Raw genomic sequence first — 18,961 nt, 5'->3', positions numbered from 1 at the left:
GCATAGTTACCTGTCGTAGCGATGTTGTTTTGTTAGAGCTGCTTTCTAAAAACCGCTGTTTTCTTTGCAAGTAAGAACCACAGACCATGTGGTGCAGAGTCCTGGGGTGCAGTCCTGCCCGTGGGTTTACGATGTCTTGTCTTCCGTCCTCCACCCAGCACTGGCCACGGGGAGTGCCTCCTCGACAAACCCAGTGGAAGAACCTACAGCCTCTTTTCGCAACCCCCGGGCTTGCTGTACGACGTGAACCAGCAGTGTGAACTCATGTTTGGGCCCGGCTCACAAGTGTGTCCCTACCTGGTGAGGCTGGCTCCGTCTCGGGTTGGCAAGGGTGCTTTGATTCTCTTGAACGGACGGTGAACTGACTGGCAAGGAGGGGTTAAGCAGAGGGCAAAGTGAAAGCTCTGGGAGTGCTTGCTGGGTGCCAAGCACTGCCTTGGGTACTTAGATTGCTCTCTGTCCACTGCCATGTCCAACAGCCGCAGCGAGGCTGTCGCGTTTGAGCACTGTGACGGTTCAAAACGCCGGCCTGCGTGACTCTGGAGAGAAAGTGGTGATGTTGGATATTAAGTCCTTCTTTTAAGATTTATTTATTTTATTTTTATTGGAAAGTTAGATACACAGAGATGAGGAGAGACAGGGAGGAAGATCTTCCATCCACTGCATCACTCCCCAAGCGACTGCAATGACCAGAGCTGAGCTGATCCGAAGCCACGAGCCAGGAGCCTCGTCTGGGTCTCCCACGTGGGTGCAGGGTCCCAAGGCTTTGGGCCGTCCTCGACTGCTTTCCCGGGCTACAAGCAGGGAGCTGGATGGGAACAGGGTTGTCGGGATTAGAACTGGCACCCATATAGGATCTCGGGCGTGCAAGGTGAGGACTTTAGCCATTAGGCTACTGCGTTGGGCCCAAAACAAAGTTTTCCAAAGGCCTCTGACAGAATGTGGTTACTCTACACAGATTTAAATAGAAAAGGACAGGGTTGAGGGCATTTTGATCAGTTTTCTTTGAGTTATTTGTTTTTAATGCATTTGGGGAATTTTTTGCAGAGTGAGTATTTCTAGTTTGCATTGAAATAGCCGATGCCCACTTGCGCTGGCTTAGTCGCATTGTACTCTGGGAGTAAGTGTGGGGCGTGGCTTGGGGTCAGTGTCCCCAGTCCGCCGGATGCATGCAGAGCAGCAGCCTGTTCGTTTTCTTTATTCCTCTGCCTTGCCAAAGGTGAGCCCGGCTGGGCACTCCCTTCAGTGCGTCCATGTCCCCAACACCTGCTCTTGACACACTGACCACGTGTTGCGTGAACAAATGAAGGTGCTTCGTAGCAGGTGCAGGGAGGAGCCCGTGTGTCACGTGATGGATGTCACCTGACCATCGCTGTCACCATGAGGGGGAGGGGAGCCTGACCACAGTAGTTCATTGTGAAAGATACATCCCCTTCCAGCCTGCTGAGAGCTGGACAAACTTGGAATTTAAATTCAGAAAAAGACAGTGTCTTGGGTCCAGCTCCTGTGCCCCTGTGGACACCTCGGGACCCTCTGTTCAGAGGTTGAAGGACGCATTATAGTCACGAGTGGGAGCTTCCGTGGGCCTTGTGGTATTTCTGTGGGTGTTTTTCATACATTCTGGCCTCTGCATCAAAGGGGCCTCCGGAAGGTCCCTTTTTAGCAACAAAAAGTCCTTTAGAAAAATACCTTGAAAAGATGGAAAAAAAGAGTCTCTGGCATAATTTCAAATATTTCCCCTTTGATCCGTTTCTGCCATTGTTCAGCATCTGAATAAAGTACCCCCCCCCAACATGTGAAAGCTAAGTTTTGCCATTTTTGGGTACAAGAGAAAAACCAGTGAATGAAACTATGAAACTCATGTAGAAAGGGTTTTGTGGATCGTTTGGGGCTCTAGCTGTGAAGCCAGGGCAGCAGGAGTGGGCCCGCAGAGCCAGTGCAGGAGGGCCCGGGGCTGGCCGGTCGGCGGGGGCCTCAGCCATGTCCCCAGAGCCAGTGCGGGGCTGGCCGGTCGGCGGGGGCCTCACCTGTGTCGTTCCTGTCCTGTCTTCTAGAAGCAGTGCAGGCGGCTGTGGTGCACGGGCACGGAAGGCGTGAACCGGGGCTGCCGCACCCAGCACATGCCGGTGGCCGACGGGACGGCCTGCGGGCCCGGGATGGTAGGTTCTCTCCAAGGGTGAGTCTCCATCTAGACGCGGTCTGCGGACGTGGCTGCTGCACGTCTCAGCTCGCTGCCTGCCACTCGCTGTCCCCTGCCGTCAAGTTGCTTGAATGAATTGTTTGTTGGATGTAGTACAATCGTAGTCAGCCGGATTAAATTGTAAACTTCATTCTCTTTGTGAGATACAGCAAGTAAATATGTAATTAGATAAACAATTACGCACGCATATCATTTGCATACATCATAGACTTGTTATGAAAACTGAATACTAACATCATACCGCTAATATTTTGGCACGTTCTCTCTAAAATGCGAGGAAGTTTCCCCAGAATGCAATGGTTCAGTTAAATATCAAGGAGGGCCTATGCTACTCCCTCAGACCTTTCTAGATTTTCAATGTATGAAGTACGTGACCTTCACTAGGTTGGAAAGCTGTGTCACTCCGGAGGGGGAAGCTGTGTTACTCCGGACACGGTGCCCCCTGAGCGCCCCAGTGCGGGAGGAACCTTCCTTAGCCCTGGCTGGCCAGGGCCACCTCTGGGTCACTGTGGCTGTGGATGTAACTGAAGCTTCCTTCGGGTTGCCCACGTGGTACCGGGTCCCCAGTACTGGGGCCATCTTCCCCCACTTTTCCTAGGCCAGTATCAGGGAGCTGAATCAGAGTGGAGCAGCCAGGACGCAAACCGATGCCCATATGGGATGCTGGCCGTGTGGGCAGTGGTCTTACCCGTTTTGCTATGAGGGTGGCCCTGTGTTTGTGTCTGAATGTCCGTTTGTAAGGATTCATTATGTGTAGTTAATAAGGTTCAGCAGATTTCAGGAGAGAGTTGGTGGTGGGGACTGGTGAGTGTAGTTAGGTGAACTTTTTGTCCAAACTGGAAACCCAGAGAGGGATTTGAAATGAAGTGGAGAACAGGTTCTGATTTGCCTGTTAGAATCTCTAGAATTCTTGGAATTAGAAAAAAATTGTCCGTTCAGCAGGACCCTGATGGGGTTGCTGGCTGCTGGCTTTGGCCTAGCGTATCCTCTGCTTTCACAGCCTTTTGCGGGGCGCCCCAGCAAGTGGAGGATCTCTGTGTCAGCCTGCATGTCAAATAGAAGCAAAAATCGTCAAAATTATAGAGTGTTTTCCACTTGACTGCCTAATTTTTACACTCCTCTCTCATGATGCTAAGTTTCAAAAAGAAAACGATATTTATGTTTTTTCCAGTTCTGCATATTGAGCAGTTTCTCAGTAGATAGCAATATCAAGTGTGATCGCATTTGGGATTATGAAGTTTTTTTTCTGAATGGTTTATAGTCTGTTCTTCACTGATACCTATGGTATTCTTATAGCCATGATGTCTTCACTGGATGTTGAAGAGCCATTTCTTTGTGCATTTATTCTCTTTCTAGCATTGCCACCGTGGCTTGTGTGTAAACAGAGAGATGGAGCAGCGTCCTGTGGATGGTGGCTGGGGGCCCTGGGGACCTTACAGCGCTTGTTCCAGAACGTGTGGAGGTGGAGTCAGAATTGCAAGCAGGCTCTGTAACCGTCCTGAGTATGTCTGTTTTATGTCACGGTAAACTAAGATTATCTCAAGGCTCCTGCAAGTGACATCACTGTCTCTGAGAGCAGAGGTCAGTCTGAAGGTTCTGAGATTCAGCTCTGGAGTGGAGGAGGCTGTCTCAGTGTCAGAAGGAAACAAACCCCTAAAGAAATTACACTTCGTAATCTGAATTGAGATACAACTGCTTGACTTTTATTTTTTTCTTTGGAGTTGAGTGATACTTGCCATATGAATGACAATTATCTGCTGTATCCCTGACAGAAGGGTCCATCTGCTTTCACATGTTTCGAGTCCTGTGGACAAAATACGTGATTTTGTCACAAGACCATTGCTATTCTGTGTGATTTGGATCTGTCGTGTTTTCTTTCTTGCTTCTCGTCATGCAGATGTGTAACTGTCTTTAGCTGAATATTCAACCCTCATCAGACTATTGAAAGTAACTTGATAGAGATCATTAAGTAAATTTTCCATTGCATATATAAGTCGGTAAGATTACGTAGCAGTAAGACTCCAGAACCTTGTTAGCGAGGATTTTGGATGCAGAAAAGTGATGTGCTATGAATAAAATCTGTTCATTTGCATTTTAGCATAGGTGAATTTTGCTAGGAGTCTGTGTAATCTAAGTCTCTGAGCAGTTGTTCCCTGCCTCTGTTGACATACAGACGGGTAATAGACTGATCCCAGAGCATTCATTGAACTGATTGACAGGTGAGGGTGGCTGTGTAGATATTTGCCATGACCTCATCTGCTGTTACCTTTGGCTAACTGCAACTTCTCCTCCTATGCCGGAAAAATTCCAGTTCTAAAACAAGCCCCTGTCAGTTCCTTGATCCCGTCAGGAATAAGTTCCGCCTTCTGCCCTTAAGGCTTTGGTGTCCGTCCATGCCGTGAGCATGGCTGTGGTGCACACCTGCAGCACCCCCCTACGCTCTTGCCTTTCCATAGCACAGATCCTAGAAGCTGTACAAGTTGATGCGGAGACGATGCGGTACTGATGCCCTTCAAACTGTAATGAATTTGACTAGGCCAAGAAACGGAGGAAAGTACTGTGTGGGCCGCAAGATGAGGTTTCGGTCATGTAACACTGATTCCTGTCCAAAAGGCAAGGAAGACTTCCGAGAGCAGCAGTGTTCTGATTTTGACGGTAAACATATCAACATCAATGGGCTTTCCCCTAACGTGCGCTGGCTGCCCAAGTACAGCGGGGGTAAGTAGCTTCTTCAGGGAACAGACTTCTGCTTGCTGTGACTGGAGACCGTGGAGTTTTCTTGCTCTTAATACCGAAATGTGACTTTTTCTCCTGGTGCAGTTGCCATGAAGGATCGCTGTAAGCTCTACTGTCGCGTCGCTGGGACCACCAATTTTTACCAGCTGAGGGACAAGGTTGCAGACGGCACGCCTTGTGGGGTCGAAACCAGCGACATCTGTGTGCAAGGCACGTGCCGGGTGAGTCAGCCCCACACTGCTGCTTTCAGAATGGCGTTTGCCTTCTGTTCACCCAGGTATCATTTCGATTGCTTGATGAATTAGACGGACAGAGCAGTATCCTCCATCCTTTGATGCATTCCTCAGATGGTCACAGTGGCCAGCGCTGGGTCCCCAGTACTGGGGCCATCTTCCCCCACTTTTCCTAGGTCAGTATCAGGGAGCTGAATCAGAGTGGAGCAGCCAGGACGCAAACCGATGCCCATATGGGATGCTGGCCGTGCGGGCAGTGGTCTTACCCATTTTGCTATGAGGGTGGCCCTGTGTTTGTGTCTGAATGTCCATTTGTAAGAATTCATTATGTGTAGTTAATAAGGTTGAGTGGCTCCCAGGTCACAGAGACCCAAAGACAGAACAGAACTGGTCCTTGGGCGGTCGCAGTTTGGTGGGGGACTGGATGTGAGCAGTAAGGATGCAGTGCTGTGCGGCCATCTGCAAGGTGGCACGCAGAGTGAGGAGCGATGCTGTGCTGTGTGGGGAGGCGGTGCAGGGCACAGAGAAACCTTGCTGGAGTGTTTGAGGCTTCTGCCGAGTGTCGAAGAAGGCACCATTGGAGAGAGATGAGGACGCCGAGAGTTGGTGGTGGGGACTGGTGAGTGTAGTTAGGTGAACTTTTTGTCCAAACTGGAAACCCAGAGAGGGATTTGAAATGAAGTGGAGAATAGGTTCTGATTTGCCTGTTAGAATCTCTAGAATTCTTGGAATTAGAAAAAAATTGTCCGTTCAGCAGGATTTCAGGAGAGAATGAGAGAGATGAAAAAGCATGATGAAATTTTCTGTGGGTGAGGTTAGTTTAAGGAAACATTTGGTCAGAATGTCCATTTTGGAGGTGTTTTGTGTATAGAATTCCTGGGGATTAGGAAACTTTATTTGGGGATCACTAAACTTGGGGGACCATTCTGAAAAGATGAGGCCCGCACAACAGCTGCATTTGTGTTTTAAAATACTTGCAAAAAACCATTTACTTTCTAATTCACTTATTCATTCAATGTAATAAACATGTTATGCTTTGCACTGATTTTGTAGAAAGGAGTTGTGTCATTGTGTCAACTGAGTTTGTCCCCAGAGTTCTTAGATGATGAGTTACAAAAGGCATTCTGCATGACGTCTTTCGTCTTTGGGGAATATTCTAAGGTGTTGCTAAAATGCTCTTAGTTTTGTCTCCTCTAGTTACACTCGAGTGATTTTTTAATGGTAACAAGAATAGGTCTCACTGGAATTCTTAGAGTGAGGATTCTTGGTTTTTCATCTCCAATGACTTTTAATCAGAATGTCTGGGAGGGAGCCTGTTTTTGGTGTGAGAAGCCAGGGGACAGTCCTTTGAAACAGGAATGGTCTCTTGTTGGTTGAAAGAATATTTGTTGTTTTAGTGTGTGTTATGTGTCCTTTTGTCCTGAATACAATGTTGCTAAGGCACCAGGCTTACAATGCATCCTTTTTACATCACTGTGTTTTGAAGCAAGCTGGCTGTGACCACGTGTTAAACTCCAAGACCAAGAGGGACAAGTGTGGAGTGTGTGGTGGGGACAACTCCTCCTGCAGGACCATTTCGGGTGTCTTCAACAATGCTCGCTATGGTAAGCTTGCTTGTTTCTGATTCCCTATTTTACCCGATTTATCTGTTCAGTCCCTCTAGGTCTTTGACTTGTAAAATATAATTCTTTTATGTATGGGTGTTAGTCCTTTTTTGCAATTAAACTCTTTTCGGGATAAGTTTGCCGCAATAAGCCAAACTACGAGATGCAGTGAGGCACCTAGGAGGTGTTTTATCCCAGCAGGGTAGGGATGGGAGCAGAGAGAGACGGAAGGGGACGCCTCCTGCCATGGTGGGAGGGTGGGGCAAGACGAAAGGGCCAGGGGAACAGTTGGGCAGGGGAAGGGGCAGCACGCCAAGAGAACAGAGCGGCACCGCAGGGGCGTCTCAGGGCCGTGAGGGATTGGTGGAGAGGCTGCCAGGTGCAGTGCCATGACGTTAGAGCGAGTGGGTGGGACAGGGTTGCAGTGTTCACTAACTCCTCACAATGCGCATTATTGATAGTGTCTTATTATTGATAACGCTGATATTTATCTTTTAGTTTTATTGTAGTTCTTATTTTTCTGTCTTTTAAAAATCTTCATTTCTGAATGATTTGCTCTACTGACTCCTTACTTATTTTGTATGTCTGTCAGAGATACTTGGCTTTGTCTCTATGAAACTTAGCGAAAATCTTCTGGTTAAAAAAAAGCTTCTAATTGAATAGCAACTTCATATTGATTATATAGACAGAAAAAAAGCAAGAGATGAAAAATTCTAATTAGAAAAAAATTTTGTACTGTATTTCATCCTTCCCTGCTTTTTAAGTTTCTCGTGTCTCATTTCACATCTTTATATATTGCCTACCTGGCAACACTGTGTGACTTTTTGGTCTTCATACTTAACATATGGTTCCATACACCGTGCTTGCGTTATTAGAACATTCTGGTTTCACACGAGTAGTCACTTTTATCACTGATTTTTCCACCTTGAGATGTTTTCTTGTTCAGTTTGAGCATTTCTTGTCGCCTAGGCTGGGTGGGGTCGGCTCCCTGAGCTCTGTCTGGCCGTGTCTCTCCCTGCCCTTCATATCTAAGCGGTAGGTTTCTGGGGACAATGCTTTGCATTAGCAGGTTCTGCCTCAGTTATCTGACAGTCTCCTCCCGCTGTCTCTAGGCCTGCAAGGTTTGTGCCAAGAAATCTGTGTACAGATGCGAGGGAGGGGAGGACGTCTTGGCATCTCAGGTTGGCATGAACGGGGGCTGCAGCTTAGTCCTGCAGTCACAAAGGGCTGGCATTGTGCACCCCTGTGGATGGTGGCGAGGCAGGCCATCCATCTGTCCTTCCAGGGATGTACCTGAGGCCAGAGCTGGCCTGAAGGATCTGTGCACGGTTCTGACCTGGGGAAAAGGGCCCCTGAGCTCGGCTTGGTCACCATGGCAAGACTGGTTCTGAGCTTCAAGACAATCCCTGAGCTCTCATTTTGTTCTTCTCTGTGGTTAAGTCGTAACCCTGAGGTTAAGGAAGGGTTGGCAGTGGCTGTCCCTAGGCCACTCAGACTGACGGTAAGCGGGGCAGTGCTGGGTCTCAGTCACTGAGCCCTTTGCACTCCAGCCCCGTGATCCGGCAGTGGTGCATGGACTGAGTCCATCCCCTGGGCACAGGCGCCCATCCTCGTGGGCCTTTGGTCCTTCCTTGGAGTGTCTTCCTTCCTGCCCCAGGAGGTGGTGGGGCTCTCTGCTGTGCTGCTTGGAGCTGGGGCTGGGGTGTGGCGCAGTCAGCTCTTCCTGCTTGTTCACTGTCTGGTCATACTGCCCCAAGGCTCATGCTCTGGCCCCTTAGCTCGTTGGCTTGACTTTCCAGAGAAGGCTCAGACGTGTTCAGCGGGGTCTCTGTGGAGACGGTGGCACGTCCTCCTCCGCTGCCGTCTGTCCGGCTCCTGCAGCAGTGCTGTGTGCAGTGAAGGTGTGCACGCCATGGCTGTTAGCCATTTCCTACATTCAAATGATAAATCTTACACCACATGCAGCCTTGAACTCAGGAATTCTCCTTTCCAAGACAAAACTGACCCTTAAAAGTCCTGTGTGTGCATGGCTCCTTGAGCGAGGGAGGTCTTTGATGGACATTCCTTGTGGTGCCCAGGAAGCCTGCTGTCCGTGTCTCCACTGCTCGGCTCCTGTGACCCGTCTGATGTTCTGTGTTGATTGTGCTGACTGAGGATGGACGAAGGGGGCACCTGCCGGCCTGTGGGTCAGAGTGACGTCTGCCTTTGCAGGCAGGGTCAAGGTCACAGGAAGCTATGGTGACCCTTGTCCATGGTTCCACTTGCCTTCAACATTCTTAGGAGATTACCTCAGTATTTTCTGTCTAGAAGTTTTGTGGGCATTTTTTTTCATCTAATGATAATAAAGCATACCATTTCAAATCTTTCCTAGAAGCAAACATGCATTTTCAAATACTTGTCTGTTTATTTGAAAGGCATAGTTAGAAAGGGAGAGTTAGAGTTCTTCCATCTGCTGCTTGTGCTGCAAACGACCTCAGCATCCAGAGCTGAGCCATCGGAAGCCATGGTCCAGGAGTTTCATGGGACTCTCCCACATGGGTGCGGGGACATAAGGACCCAGGCTCATGCTTGACTGCTTTCCCAGGTGCCCCAGCAGGGAGCTGAAGTGGAAGTAGAGCAGCTGAGACTTGAAGCAGTGCCAATGTGGGATGGCAGCACTGCAGGCAGTGGTTTTACCTGCAATGCTATAGCATCAGACCCATGTTTTTAACGTTTTTTTAAGAAACATTTTGAAGGCCCGGCATGGTATCCTAGAGTCTAGGGGCCTCACCTTGCACATGCTGGGATCCCATATGGGCACCGGTTCTAATTCCGGCTGCCCCATCCAGCTCCCTGCTTGTGGCCTGGGAAAGCAGTTGAGGACCGCCCAAAGCCTTGGGACCCTGCACCCGTGTGGGAGACCTGGAAGAGGCTCCTGGCTCTGGGTCGGCTCAGCTCCAGCCGTTGTGGACGCTTGGGGAGTGAATCAATAGACGGAAGATCTGCTTCTCTGTCTCTCCTCCTCTCTGTAAATCTGCCTTTCCAATACAAATGAATAAATCTTTTTTTAAAAATTAAAAAATAAAGGCCCGAGTGTCCTTGGTCTCACTTCTGCCCCCTGGTGGTCGGTCCTCTTCATTGCTGGACGTCGAAGGCCTCCGGTGGAGACTTGCTGGTTTGCGAAAAGGCAAAGAAGCCAACACCCATGTGGTCCGCGGGAAGGGTTTCTCGTGGGGAAAAAAAGTGAGATGAAAATGTGCCCTGGGGACTTGAGGCCGCCCGCCAGTGGACGTCATCAGACCGTCCACCACTTTGTGTTGGAAACACCACATCTTAGGTCGCTCTAAAACAGGCGGAGCTGAGGGGGTGGAGAATTCCAGCTCTTTCCAATTCTCCACTTGTCAAAGTGGGTGTTGGAGAAAAATTCCAGCTTCTCTTTTCATGTATGAAATGGGAAAATCCAAATAAAAGAAGGTTGTTGCATAATATAATACAGCGTTTGGACTACAGTGGAGTGCTAGCATGTTCGGTGTGGCTCTTGCTTCCCCTGTGACCGTGTGGACGCGCCCTCCCCGTCAGGCAGTGCCGCTGGTGCCGGCGTGGCCTCGTGGAACAAAACAGGGCTTACATTTCACTCAAACTTTGTGCTCTTAGCATAGCAAGTTTATTAGTAGATTTAAAGCTAATGTCAAATGTTGGGGACAGATGTAGAGATTTCCAGCTTAAGACTATCCACTGATTATTTCTAGTAGTGAAATTAAGACTTTTTTTATTTTGCTATTAATTGTGGAGTCTGTAGGAACATAGTCCGACAAGGATGGATTATTTGACATCCTGGATTTGTGAATAACATCTGAAATTTTCATTTATCAAAACATACAAAATATAAGAATAGTAGTCTAGTTTAAAAATAAATGTGAACATGTTAGCATTTACCATTTTGTATAAAGAATTTTAGAATGAGAATGTGGGAAGTACCGTTTTTCTCTCTTCTCACTAATCTGTATAAAATACTGATTTACAGGAAGCAACCACAGCATCATTTGTAAGAAGATAAGTGAAGACCGACGTGGTTCCTGTTCCGTGGTCCATCGCAGCAGCAGCTGCAGGCCTTGTGCTTCTGTGAAAGCTCATGCGTGTGCAATTCCATTGCAGGTTATAATGACATTGTGAAGATCCCCATGGGAGCAACAAACGTTGAGGTTCTTCAGCACAGCTACTCTGGAGCAGCAGAGGACGACAACTACCTCGGTACTGCGCGGGTCGCGTGCGGTGGGTGGGCGTTCGTGGCCCTGGCTGGCCCAGGGGGACCCTGGGCAGGGAGCAGTGCCCTGGCCTAGCTCACAGCGTCCTCTCTCACTGGGTGGGACTCGTCCGTGGCCCCGGCTGGCCCTGGGCTGACCCAGGGGGACCCTGGGCAGGGAGCAGTGCCCTGGCCTAGCTCACAGCGTCCGCTCACACTGGGTGGGACTGGTCCGTGGCCCCGGCTGGCCCTGGGCTGGCCAAACTTAGTAGGGGAGCACATTTGCATTCATTAAAGTTTCAAACAGAGGGATTTGAATATACACCATTGAGGAAGCCAGCTCTTCATTGCTGACTGAGTGCAATGCTCATATGGTTGCTTTTCCTTGGCAGCATTATCTGATGTTCAAGGGAATTTTCTTCTGAATGGGAACTTTGTTGTAACTATGGCAAAGACAGCAATCAACGTGCAGGGGACCGTTTTTGAGTACAGCGGCTCCAACAACCCCACAGAGAGGCTGAACAGCACCGAGAGGCTGGGGCAGGAGCTGGTTTTGCAAGTAAGTTCTCAGTGCTCACTAGACTTAGTTTTGATCATACTGGTAAACTTCATTGTTTACACACCTAGCGTGGGTTATTCAGTATACTGTTGGTGTCTTAAGGATGTGTCTTTTGTATTGAATTTTGTTTTTTTCCCTGCATTTCTATTGAGGTGTTATGTGTGGGCAATTTATACAACCCCGCTGTCCGTTATTCCTTCAATATCCCCGTGGAGGAGAAGAGCGAGGCGTTCGTGTGGGACTCCTACGGGCCGTGGCAGGACTGCTCCAAGATGTGCCAAGGTACCTGCTATGCAGTGGCAGAGACCCAAGTCTGGGAGCTGCCCTCAGGGGTCACGGGCACGGGGGCAGCGGTACCCACAGTGACGGGGAGCGGGTGCTGCTTCGTCAGGGCCGCCTATCAGTGGACAAGCACAGTGGTACACGAGGCAGGGCTGAGGAGCTCCGCCAGCACGGGAGCAGGAAGGACTCTGACAGAGGGCTGGGTGGCCCCTTCATAAGAGAGCTGGAGCTTGGAAACCTGGGGCTGCCCTGCAGAACCCGCTGGGGAAGCTGGGCTGTGCATGTGCTTTGGGAGCTGGGAAAATCAAAACAGCAACTGAGTCAGGAATTTCTGAGTGTGGTGAGCTCCCGGGTGACGATGCCGGATGCAGAACAGCGAGAAGTGCCACAAGGACACAGCCCGGGGTCGCTCAGTCACACGCAGGGACAGGAGCCACTGCCTCGTTAGCCACATAGCCCACCCGGGTCTTGGTTCTTGTTTTGGTGCGATTTTCCGTTCCCACTGAAGCCAGATTTCCTGGAGCTTCGCTTATTTGTCTTATTATGTACTGTAAGTTATTCGTCCCTGCAGTCTTGGTCAGAATGATAGATTTTTCTGTCTCCAGCTTTTCAAGTGTATTTATCAATATTATCAGTTTCAATTTTCCAGTTTCCTTACCCTTTTTTCTCTTCTTTCTCCAATTTTTTGGGGGGAGATAGTCAGCTTTCTAAACTGAGGGTTCATTTCCTCATTTCTTTCCTCAGTTTCATTGATTATCTTAATTTTTTCCTCACAACTTCTTGTTTTCATTTTGTGGATATGCTCTATGGCGTCTCGAGCGTTCCTCAGTCCTTTTCCTTCTGTCCTGTGTGCGGGTCCTGCGGCAGGGCTCGGAGTGGCAGTGGTGCCCTGTGTGCGGGTTCTGTGGCAGGGCTCGGAGTGGCGGCGGTGCCTTGTGTGCGGGTCCTGCGGCAGGGCTTGGAGTGGCAGCGGTGCCCTGTGTGCGGGTCCTGTGGCAGGGCTCGGAGTGGCAGCGGTGCCCTGTGTGCGGGTCCTGTGGCAGGGCTCGGAGTGGCAGTGGTGCCCTGTGTGCGGGTTCTGCGGCAGGCCCCCAGGAGCCCAGGCCCGGTGACTGTGAGCAGGGCAGCTCCCTGCTGTCACCATGTCCTGCCTGCTACCTGGCTGTGACTCTGTTCCAACTTGGTGTCTTCCTCCCTCCATGATATTTTTCCACCGAAGAATTTAGTTTTTATAGCAATTTCAGTTTTACTGAAAAATCTTCATGGAAAGCTCAGAAAGTTCCCATGCTATGCTTTCTTCTTTGTCATGAAAGCCTTGCAGTCCTGTGCGCAGGCGTGTTGGTGATGAGGCAGAGTCACTGTGCTGCTGTCGCCCATGCCCTGTGTTTACATCAGGGTTCATGTTGTGGAAGGGCACGGGCGTGCAGCGGCTTGCAGCCACCATCCCTAATCCTGCAGGAGTGTCCTTGCCTGGGCACCACCTGTCATCCCAAGCCGCCTCTCCAGGCAGCCTGTGGCAACTGCTGGGCCGTGTCCCTCCGTGCCATTTCCTGTCATGACTCCAGGCGCAGGGAGTGGGAGTGGCTGGGGCTGTTTAGTCTCACCGGGCGCAGCCCGAGACCAGTGGCGTGGGGAGTTTTTCTCCTGCCTTGCTGCGGGTTGGGACATGCTGTCTCCTTACAGGGAGGGGGCGGCTGGGGGCTGGGCTGCACCTGCTCTGCGCCTCCCTGTGCTGGGGTTCGTCCAGTCCACACCCGTCCCACCAAGTGAGCTACCCGCGGTTCAGGATTGAGCCCACTCGTGGCAAACGTCATGGCGGACTGGAGCGGGTACTCGTAGGTTGTGGATGAATGCTGGCTGAGAAGTCTGCTGACCTTACTGAATCTCTTAGGTTGCTAATAGCATGGAATAATCAGATGTATTTATTTGGGAATCTTGCTTTCCTTTTCCGTTTTCCCCTTGACTTGACCAAGGTGTTCATGGAAGAAAAGTCGCCTGCCTACGTAAGAGTGACCGTGTGGTTGTTCCGGATCAAAGGTGTGACCACTTGGCACTGCCACAGGTGGTGACGGAAAGGTGCAATACGGACTGTGAGCTAAGGTAAGGGGCATGGGCGGGGGCACCAGGTGAGAACCTGCACCCTGACTGCCAGGCTGTGGCGGCCGACTCCCTGGGTTGCATACAACTTCAGGCTAACTCACTGGGGGCGAGCACATCCCGAGTTTGTATTTTTGTTGTCGGTGTTTGCTAAATATCAGTATCTAGATTTAAACTTCTTTTTGTAGCAACTGGAAGTGGTTTTGTCTTTAAATCCAATTCAGGGAAACTCTGGTTTAAAGATCTGTAACAATCCATTTTATTTTCTGATGCTCTAACTTCCGTTGAAAGCAGCAAACACTCAGCTTGTATGGAAGGCTGAGGATCGGAGGCTGCGTAGTATGTATCCCCGGTGTGGCAGTGCTCCCCGGTGTTGTAGTGCTCCCCGGTGTTGTGGTGTGTATCCCCGATGTTGTAGTGCTCCCCGGTGTGGCAGTGCTCCCCGGTGTTGTAGTGTTCCCCGGTGTTGTGGTAGTGCTCCCTGGTGTGGTAGTGCTCCCTGGTGTGATGTACCCATCATTGCTCGCCAGGCCTCGTGTTCTTACCTGCAGTGGTGTGCTGGGTGACCGTGTTGGTTAACACATCCTCAGTGACCCCACGCCTTCTCACCAGGTGGCATGTGGTCGGCAGGAGCGAGTGTTCGTCGCGCTGCGGCCTGGGAGTTAGGTCCCTGGACGTGCGCTGCATGAAGTACTCGGTGCACAAGGGCCAGACCGTGCCCGTGGAGGACCACTACTGCGGCGACCTGCCCAAGCCGCCCGTGCGGGAGCTGTGCCATGGCGACTGCGTCTCCGTGAGATGGCGTTATTCAGAGTGGTCCCAGGTATGGTGCCTCGGACGGTGTCTGCGGAGCTGCCACTCTGGCTCCAGTTCTGTGTTGCCATGACTCCCACACGTCACCAGTTTCCCCTTCCCCCTATACCAGTGCTCCAGGACTTGTGGCGGAGGGGAGAGGACGCGTGAGTCCATGTGCGTGGATGCTGCGGGCCACCGGCTGGCCGACCAGGCGTGCCAAGACCTGCCCCGGGCCTCGGCCGAGCGCTGCGCCGAGGTCTCCTGCCCCCGCTGGGCCACCAGCGAGTGGAGTGAGGTAAAACTAACGCACAGTCCTGGAGCTCTCCCAGCCTGCCCCGGGAAGCTCCACGGCCGGACGCTTCACAGAACTCAGGCGTTTGAATTTATTCTGTCATTTTATAAATGACGTTATCAAGGCCATACAAGGTTTTCACATGGCTTGCTCTTCACGTTTCTGATGTCAAATTTCAGTATCCACCAGAGGGCGCGGTGCTCCCGGCAGCTTGCACTGCTAGCCTGCTCTAGCTTTGTCCTTGCCTCTGGGAGAACTGGTTGTTGCATGGCAGGAGGGTGGATGAGCAGAACCTCCTCTGCGCCTTCCCGCTCCCCGGGACTTCCTGCCACGTAGGGCTGTGTGCGGCTCTGAGCGTCTGACGCGGATTGTCCCGACTTGCAGAACAGCACAGAAGTTACGGCACATTCCCCCTTAGTGGATGCAGGCAGTGCAGTTCATTTCCTGAAATGACACGGATTCCGGAAACATCAGTCTCCCTGCAGAAAGTTGGCCCGACGGCCGCTAAATGAACACCTTTGTCTTTCAGTTAACATTTTATTTTAAAAGAATGACTGTTTTGAAAAACTTATATATATAGAGAGAGAGAGAGGGAGGGAGGAAAGGAGAGAGAGAAGAAGGGATTGTGAGGAGAGGGAGGGAGGAAGACAGAGAGGAGGGAAGAAGCCTTCCACCTGCCTGTTCACTCCCCAGATGTCCACATTAGCCAGAGCTGGCCCAGACCTATGGGTGAGACCTACGGGTCTCTCGCCTGGCTGCAGGGACCCAAGGACTTGGACCATCCAGGCTGCTCTCCCTGGCGTATACACAGGGAGCTGGATCCGAAGTGGAGCAGCCAGGACTCAACTCCGGCTGCCCGTCAGAGATCAGGGTCAGTCTACACCACAGCTCTGGTGCTGAATTCACTCCTGCCCCAGTCTGCTTACAGCTTGCCTCAGATGTTAGCTATTTTCTGCTCTGTGTCTTTGGAGAAGGAGGTGCTGGTGGGTTTTGTCCAACAAGCCGCTAGGATCTGTAGGGTGAGCAAGGGGTGGCAGCTTCCGACCCAGCTCATGTGGCCACAGCTCAAGGGAAACCTCATTCTAAGTACCCGGGGCTCCCTCTGGATGCCTTTGAAGGGTCCTGACTACTGTTCTGAATGACAGACACACCCCAGCTAGAGCTGGGAAAGTGTTCTATTTCCCTAGATGGAATTGACTCTACGTCCTGAGGGTGAGCCCTGTTGATACTTTTTGCATCAGTGGCAGTTTCTCAGGCCTCTTGCTGTTCTTTGCCAGTGCTCAGCCACGTGCGGACACGGGTCCCAGATGCGTGCTGTGAAGTGCATCAACGAGCTGCTGGGCACGGTGCTGGAGGAGCGAGAGTGCCCTGGGACCAGCCGCCCACACGACCTGCAGGTGAGAACAGCCTCCTCGGGGCTTTCAGCAAAACTGCTTGTGGTACAGGAGGGTCTTTTGTAAAAGAGTTATTTCTTTGTTTTAAAGCGCGACACAGAGAGAGGGAGAGGGACAATTTCCATCTACTGGACACTTGGGCCAGGGCTGGACCGTGCCCGAGTCAGGAGCCAGGAGCTTCATCTGGGTCTCCCACATGGCTGCAGGGCCCAAGAACTTGCCTTGTCACTGCTGCTTTCCCAGGCACCTTAGCAAAGGCCTGGGTCAGAAGTGGAGCAGCCAGGACTTGAATAGCCATCCATATGGGATGCTGGTTACTGCCAGTGGTTTTATCCACCACAGCACAATGCCAACCTCTGCAGGAAGATTATTGATAAGTTAAATTCATTCCTGTATGCATTGTCCACTCTAACTCAGATGCCTTAGGAATCTTAACCCCGTGTCAGTCCTGGGTTCTGTCCTTGAACCTGGGTGGTGGCGCAGTTCTTTGAACGGCTCTGCCCATTTCACGGACTCTGAGTGTGCTGTGCCATGTGTTCTCAGGCTTTCTGCGCTGTTTTTTTTTTTTTTTCAAAGACTTGGCCGATGCTGATGGCAGGTTTTGTGCTGCTGTTCCTGCCACCTGATGGTTGTTTGTGCTTTTGAAAACCAGCACCTTTCGCTAGTCTGTGTATAAATCAGTGTGTGGGTAGTGGACGAGAAGACGGGAGGGCCAGCTTTGACGCAGGTCGGGGGACCCATCCCTATGGTGACGTTCTTGGGCTCTGCTTTCCTTCCTGCAGGAGTGTGTGGTCTCGCCCTGCCCGGTGATGCCCCCGCTGTGGGCCACTCCAGTGCCCACTGCTGCCGAGGGGAAGGGGGCGCAATGGCGACACGGCTCCTGGACCCCCGTAAGTGACTCCATCAGATGGGGGGTTCCTGCCAGGGAGGCCTGGCGGGCGTTGTCATGGTACAGCTGAGCCAGAGGTTTTGGACTGGTGGCTTAAGGCTTGAGTCATGCTCTGTGTTCTAAGAGCTTGCCGTGGGGCGGGAATTGCTGAGTTTTTGGGTCCCTTTCGCAAGCCACAGACTGAGGATAGCAGTGGCACTCCTGTCGTGGCAGTTAGGAGAACGCAGGGTGATATCGGACACTTCCGGCTTTTATTTAAACTGCAAGCATTTCATGTTGTTCCTCTGAATTGAAAGCTTTAATTTATTTGGAGTATATAATTTGCTTTAATCTTATTTTAATTATGAGATCACATATGCTCCATATTCTTTAATTAAGTCAGGGTGATTCTAAGTGATATCTTAAGGTTCTCTTGCATAAAATGTTTTGGTGTCTTTAATTTTAGCTCATAAATAAACATTATTTCAGGTCATGGTATTCATTCAGTTACTGTATTTTATTTTTGGGAATCTCTGTGGTTGCACAGGGGTGGGGAACATACAGCTGTGGGCTGAGGCCTCCAGGACTGTGTGGGCTGTCCTTGCCCCAGCAATCAAAGAGGGGGCTAGAAATTTGGTGAACCTGTCTATATAGCTGGCTACTTTTAAGTTGATAATTTTGAGTAGCCCACAGATGACATCATGAATATTCAAATGGCCCTTAATGTGAACAAAAGGTTCCCTACCCCAGCTGAAATGTTACAGCATCACTTGTATTTGACTTTGAAATGATATCATGCCAGAGCAGCTGAAATGTGTGCTTTCTGATGGTTTGGGCATGTGGCGGGCGGGGCAGGTCCCGAGTGACACCCCCACTTCTCCCCTTTCCTCAATAAGTGCTCCGCCTCCTGCGGGAGAGGCGTCCAGGCCCGCTACGTGAGCTGCCGTGACGCTCGCGACGAAGCAGCCGACGACGCCTTCTGCGCGCACCTGCCGCGGCCCTCCGAGACAGCCGCCTGTCTCAGCCCCTGCGGAGAGTGGCGAGCCGGGAACTGGTCCCCGGTGAGTGTTGACAGGTGGAAGGGAAGTGACCGAGTGTCGTTTCTGGTAGGACGTTGAATTACACGTGGGGTTGCTCACGTGGTTGATCACGGACATGTGCACGCTTTGTAAGTGTCGGTACAATTTCCCCTCAGTGTTCGGTTTCCTGCGGCCGAGGACAGGCGACACGGCAAATGGTCTGTGTGAGCTTCCAGCAGCTGACCGATGAGAGGCACTGTGATCCCAGAGCACGGCCTGCGATGCAGCGAGAGTGCAGCCTGGCCGCCTGCCCACCCACCCACAGCCACGGGCAGCCACGCCTTCCTCCAGATGGGAGCTTCCCCCAAAGCCACAACCTCATAGATCATCAGAACCAGGGGGTCCCGCCCACAGCGGGGGGAGACCAGTGGCGAACAGGACCGTGGGGATCTGTAAGCTTTCTAGAGTTATTTAATTCCAAAATGTTGCTGAGTCCCAGCCCTGACAGGAAGTGTGTGTGATGGCTTCCAGTCCGCTACTGCCTTTGTTTGCAACTCAGAGACGCACACCTTATGGGGTGAAGCATCTGGGGGTGCAGGTGGCAAATCTCACTGTTCCTGACAAACCCCATGGGCACTCGGCCCTACAGCTGCAGGAACC

The 18,961-nt window shown here is 51.1% G+C and overlaps 1 protein-coding gene across 1 annotated transcript in view; it reads left to right on the top strand.

The window, feature by feature from the left end:
• The window catches only part of ADAMTS20 (ADAM metallopeptidase with thrombospondin type 1 motif 20), a 70,543-nt gene that overhangs the window by 25,795 nt on the left and 25,787 nt on the right, over positions 1 to 18,961 (top strand). The window contains exons 10-25 of the mRNA XM_040978974.1: positions 159 to 300; positions 2,055 to 2,159; positions 3,557 to 3,702; positions 4,737 to 4,918; positions 5,021 to 5,157; positions 6,656 to 6,773; positions 10,908 to 11,003; positions 11,388 to 11,554; positions 11,707 to 11,836; positions 13,810 to 13,936; positions 14,546 to 14,756; positions 14,859 to 15,023; positions 16,298 to 16,417; positions 17,197 to 17,304; positions 18,179 to 18,343; positions 18,478 to 18,753. Coding sequence (XP_040834908.1) covers positions 159 to 300; positions 2,055 to 2,159; positions 3,557 to 3,702; positions 4,737 to 4,918; positions 5,021 to 5,157; positions 6,656 to 6,773; positions 10,908 to 11,003; positions 11,388 to 11,554; positions 11,707 to 11,836; positions 13,810 to 13,936; positions 14,546 to 14,756; positions 14,859 to 15,023; positions 16,298 to 16,417; positions 17,197 to 17,304; positions 18,179 to 18,343; positions 18,478 to 18,753 — 2,395 coding nt within the window. The remainder of the gene's footprint in view (positions 1 to 158; positions 301 to 2,054; positions 2,160 to 3,556; positions 3,703 to 4,736; positions 4,919 to 5,020; positions 5,158 to 6,655; positions 6,774 to 10,907; positions 11,004 to 11,387; positions 11,555 to 11,706; positions 11,837 to 13,809; positions 13,937 to 14,545; positions 14,757 to 14,858; positions 15,024 to 16,297; positions 16,418 to 17,196; positions 17,305 to 18,178; positions 18,344 to 18,477; positions 18,754 to 18,961) is intronic.

The sequence above is a fragment of the Ochotona curzoniae genome, unplaced genomic scaffold (assembly GCF_017591425.1).
Source record: "Ochotona curzoniae isolate NIBS_2020 unplaced genomic scaffold, NIBS_Ocur_1.0 contig_2927, whole genome shotgun sequence".
Lineage (NCBI taxonomy): Eukaryota > Metazoa > Chordata > Mammalia > Lagomorpha > Ochotonidae > Ochotona > Ochotona curzoniae.
Note: the sequence above shows the minus strand (reverse complement) of the source record. Positions and strands in the feature narration are given on the sequence as shown.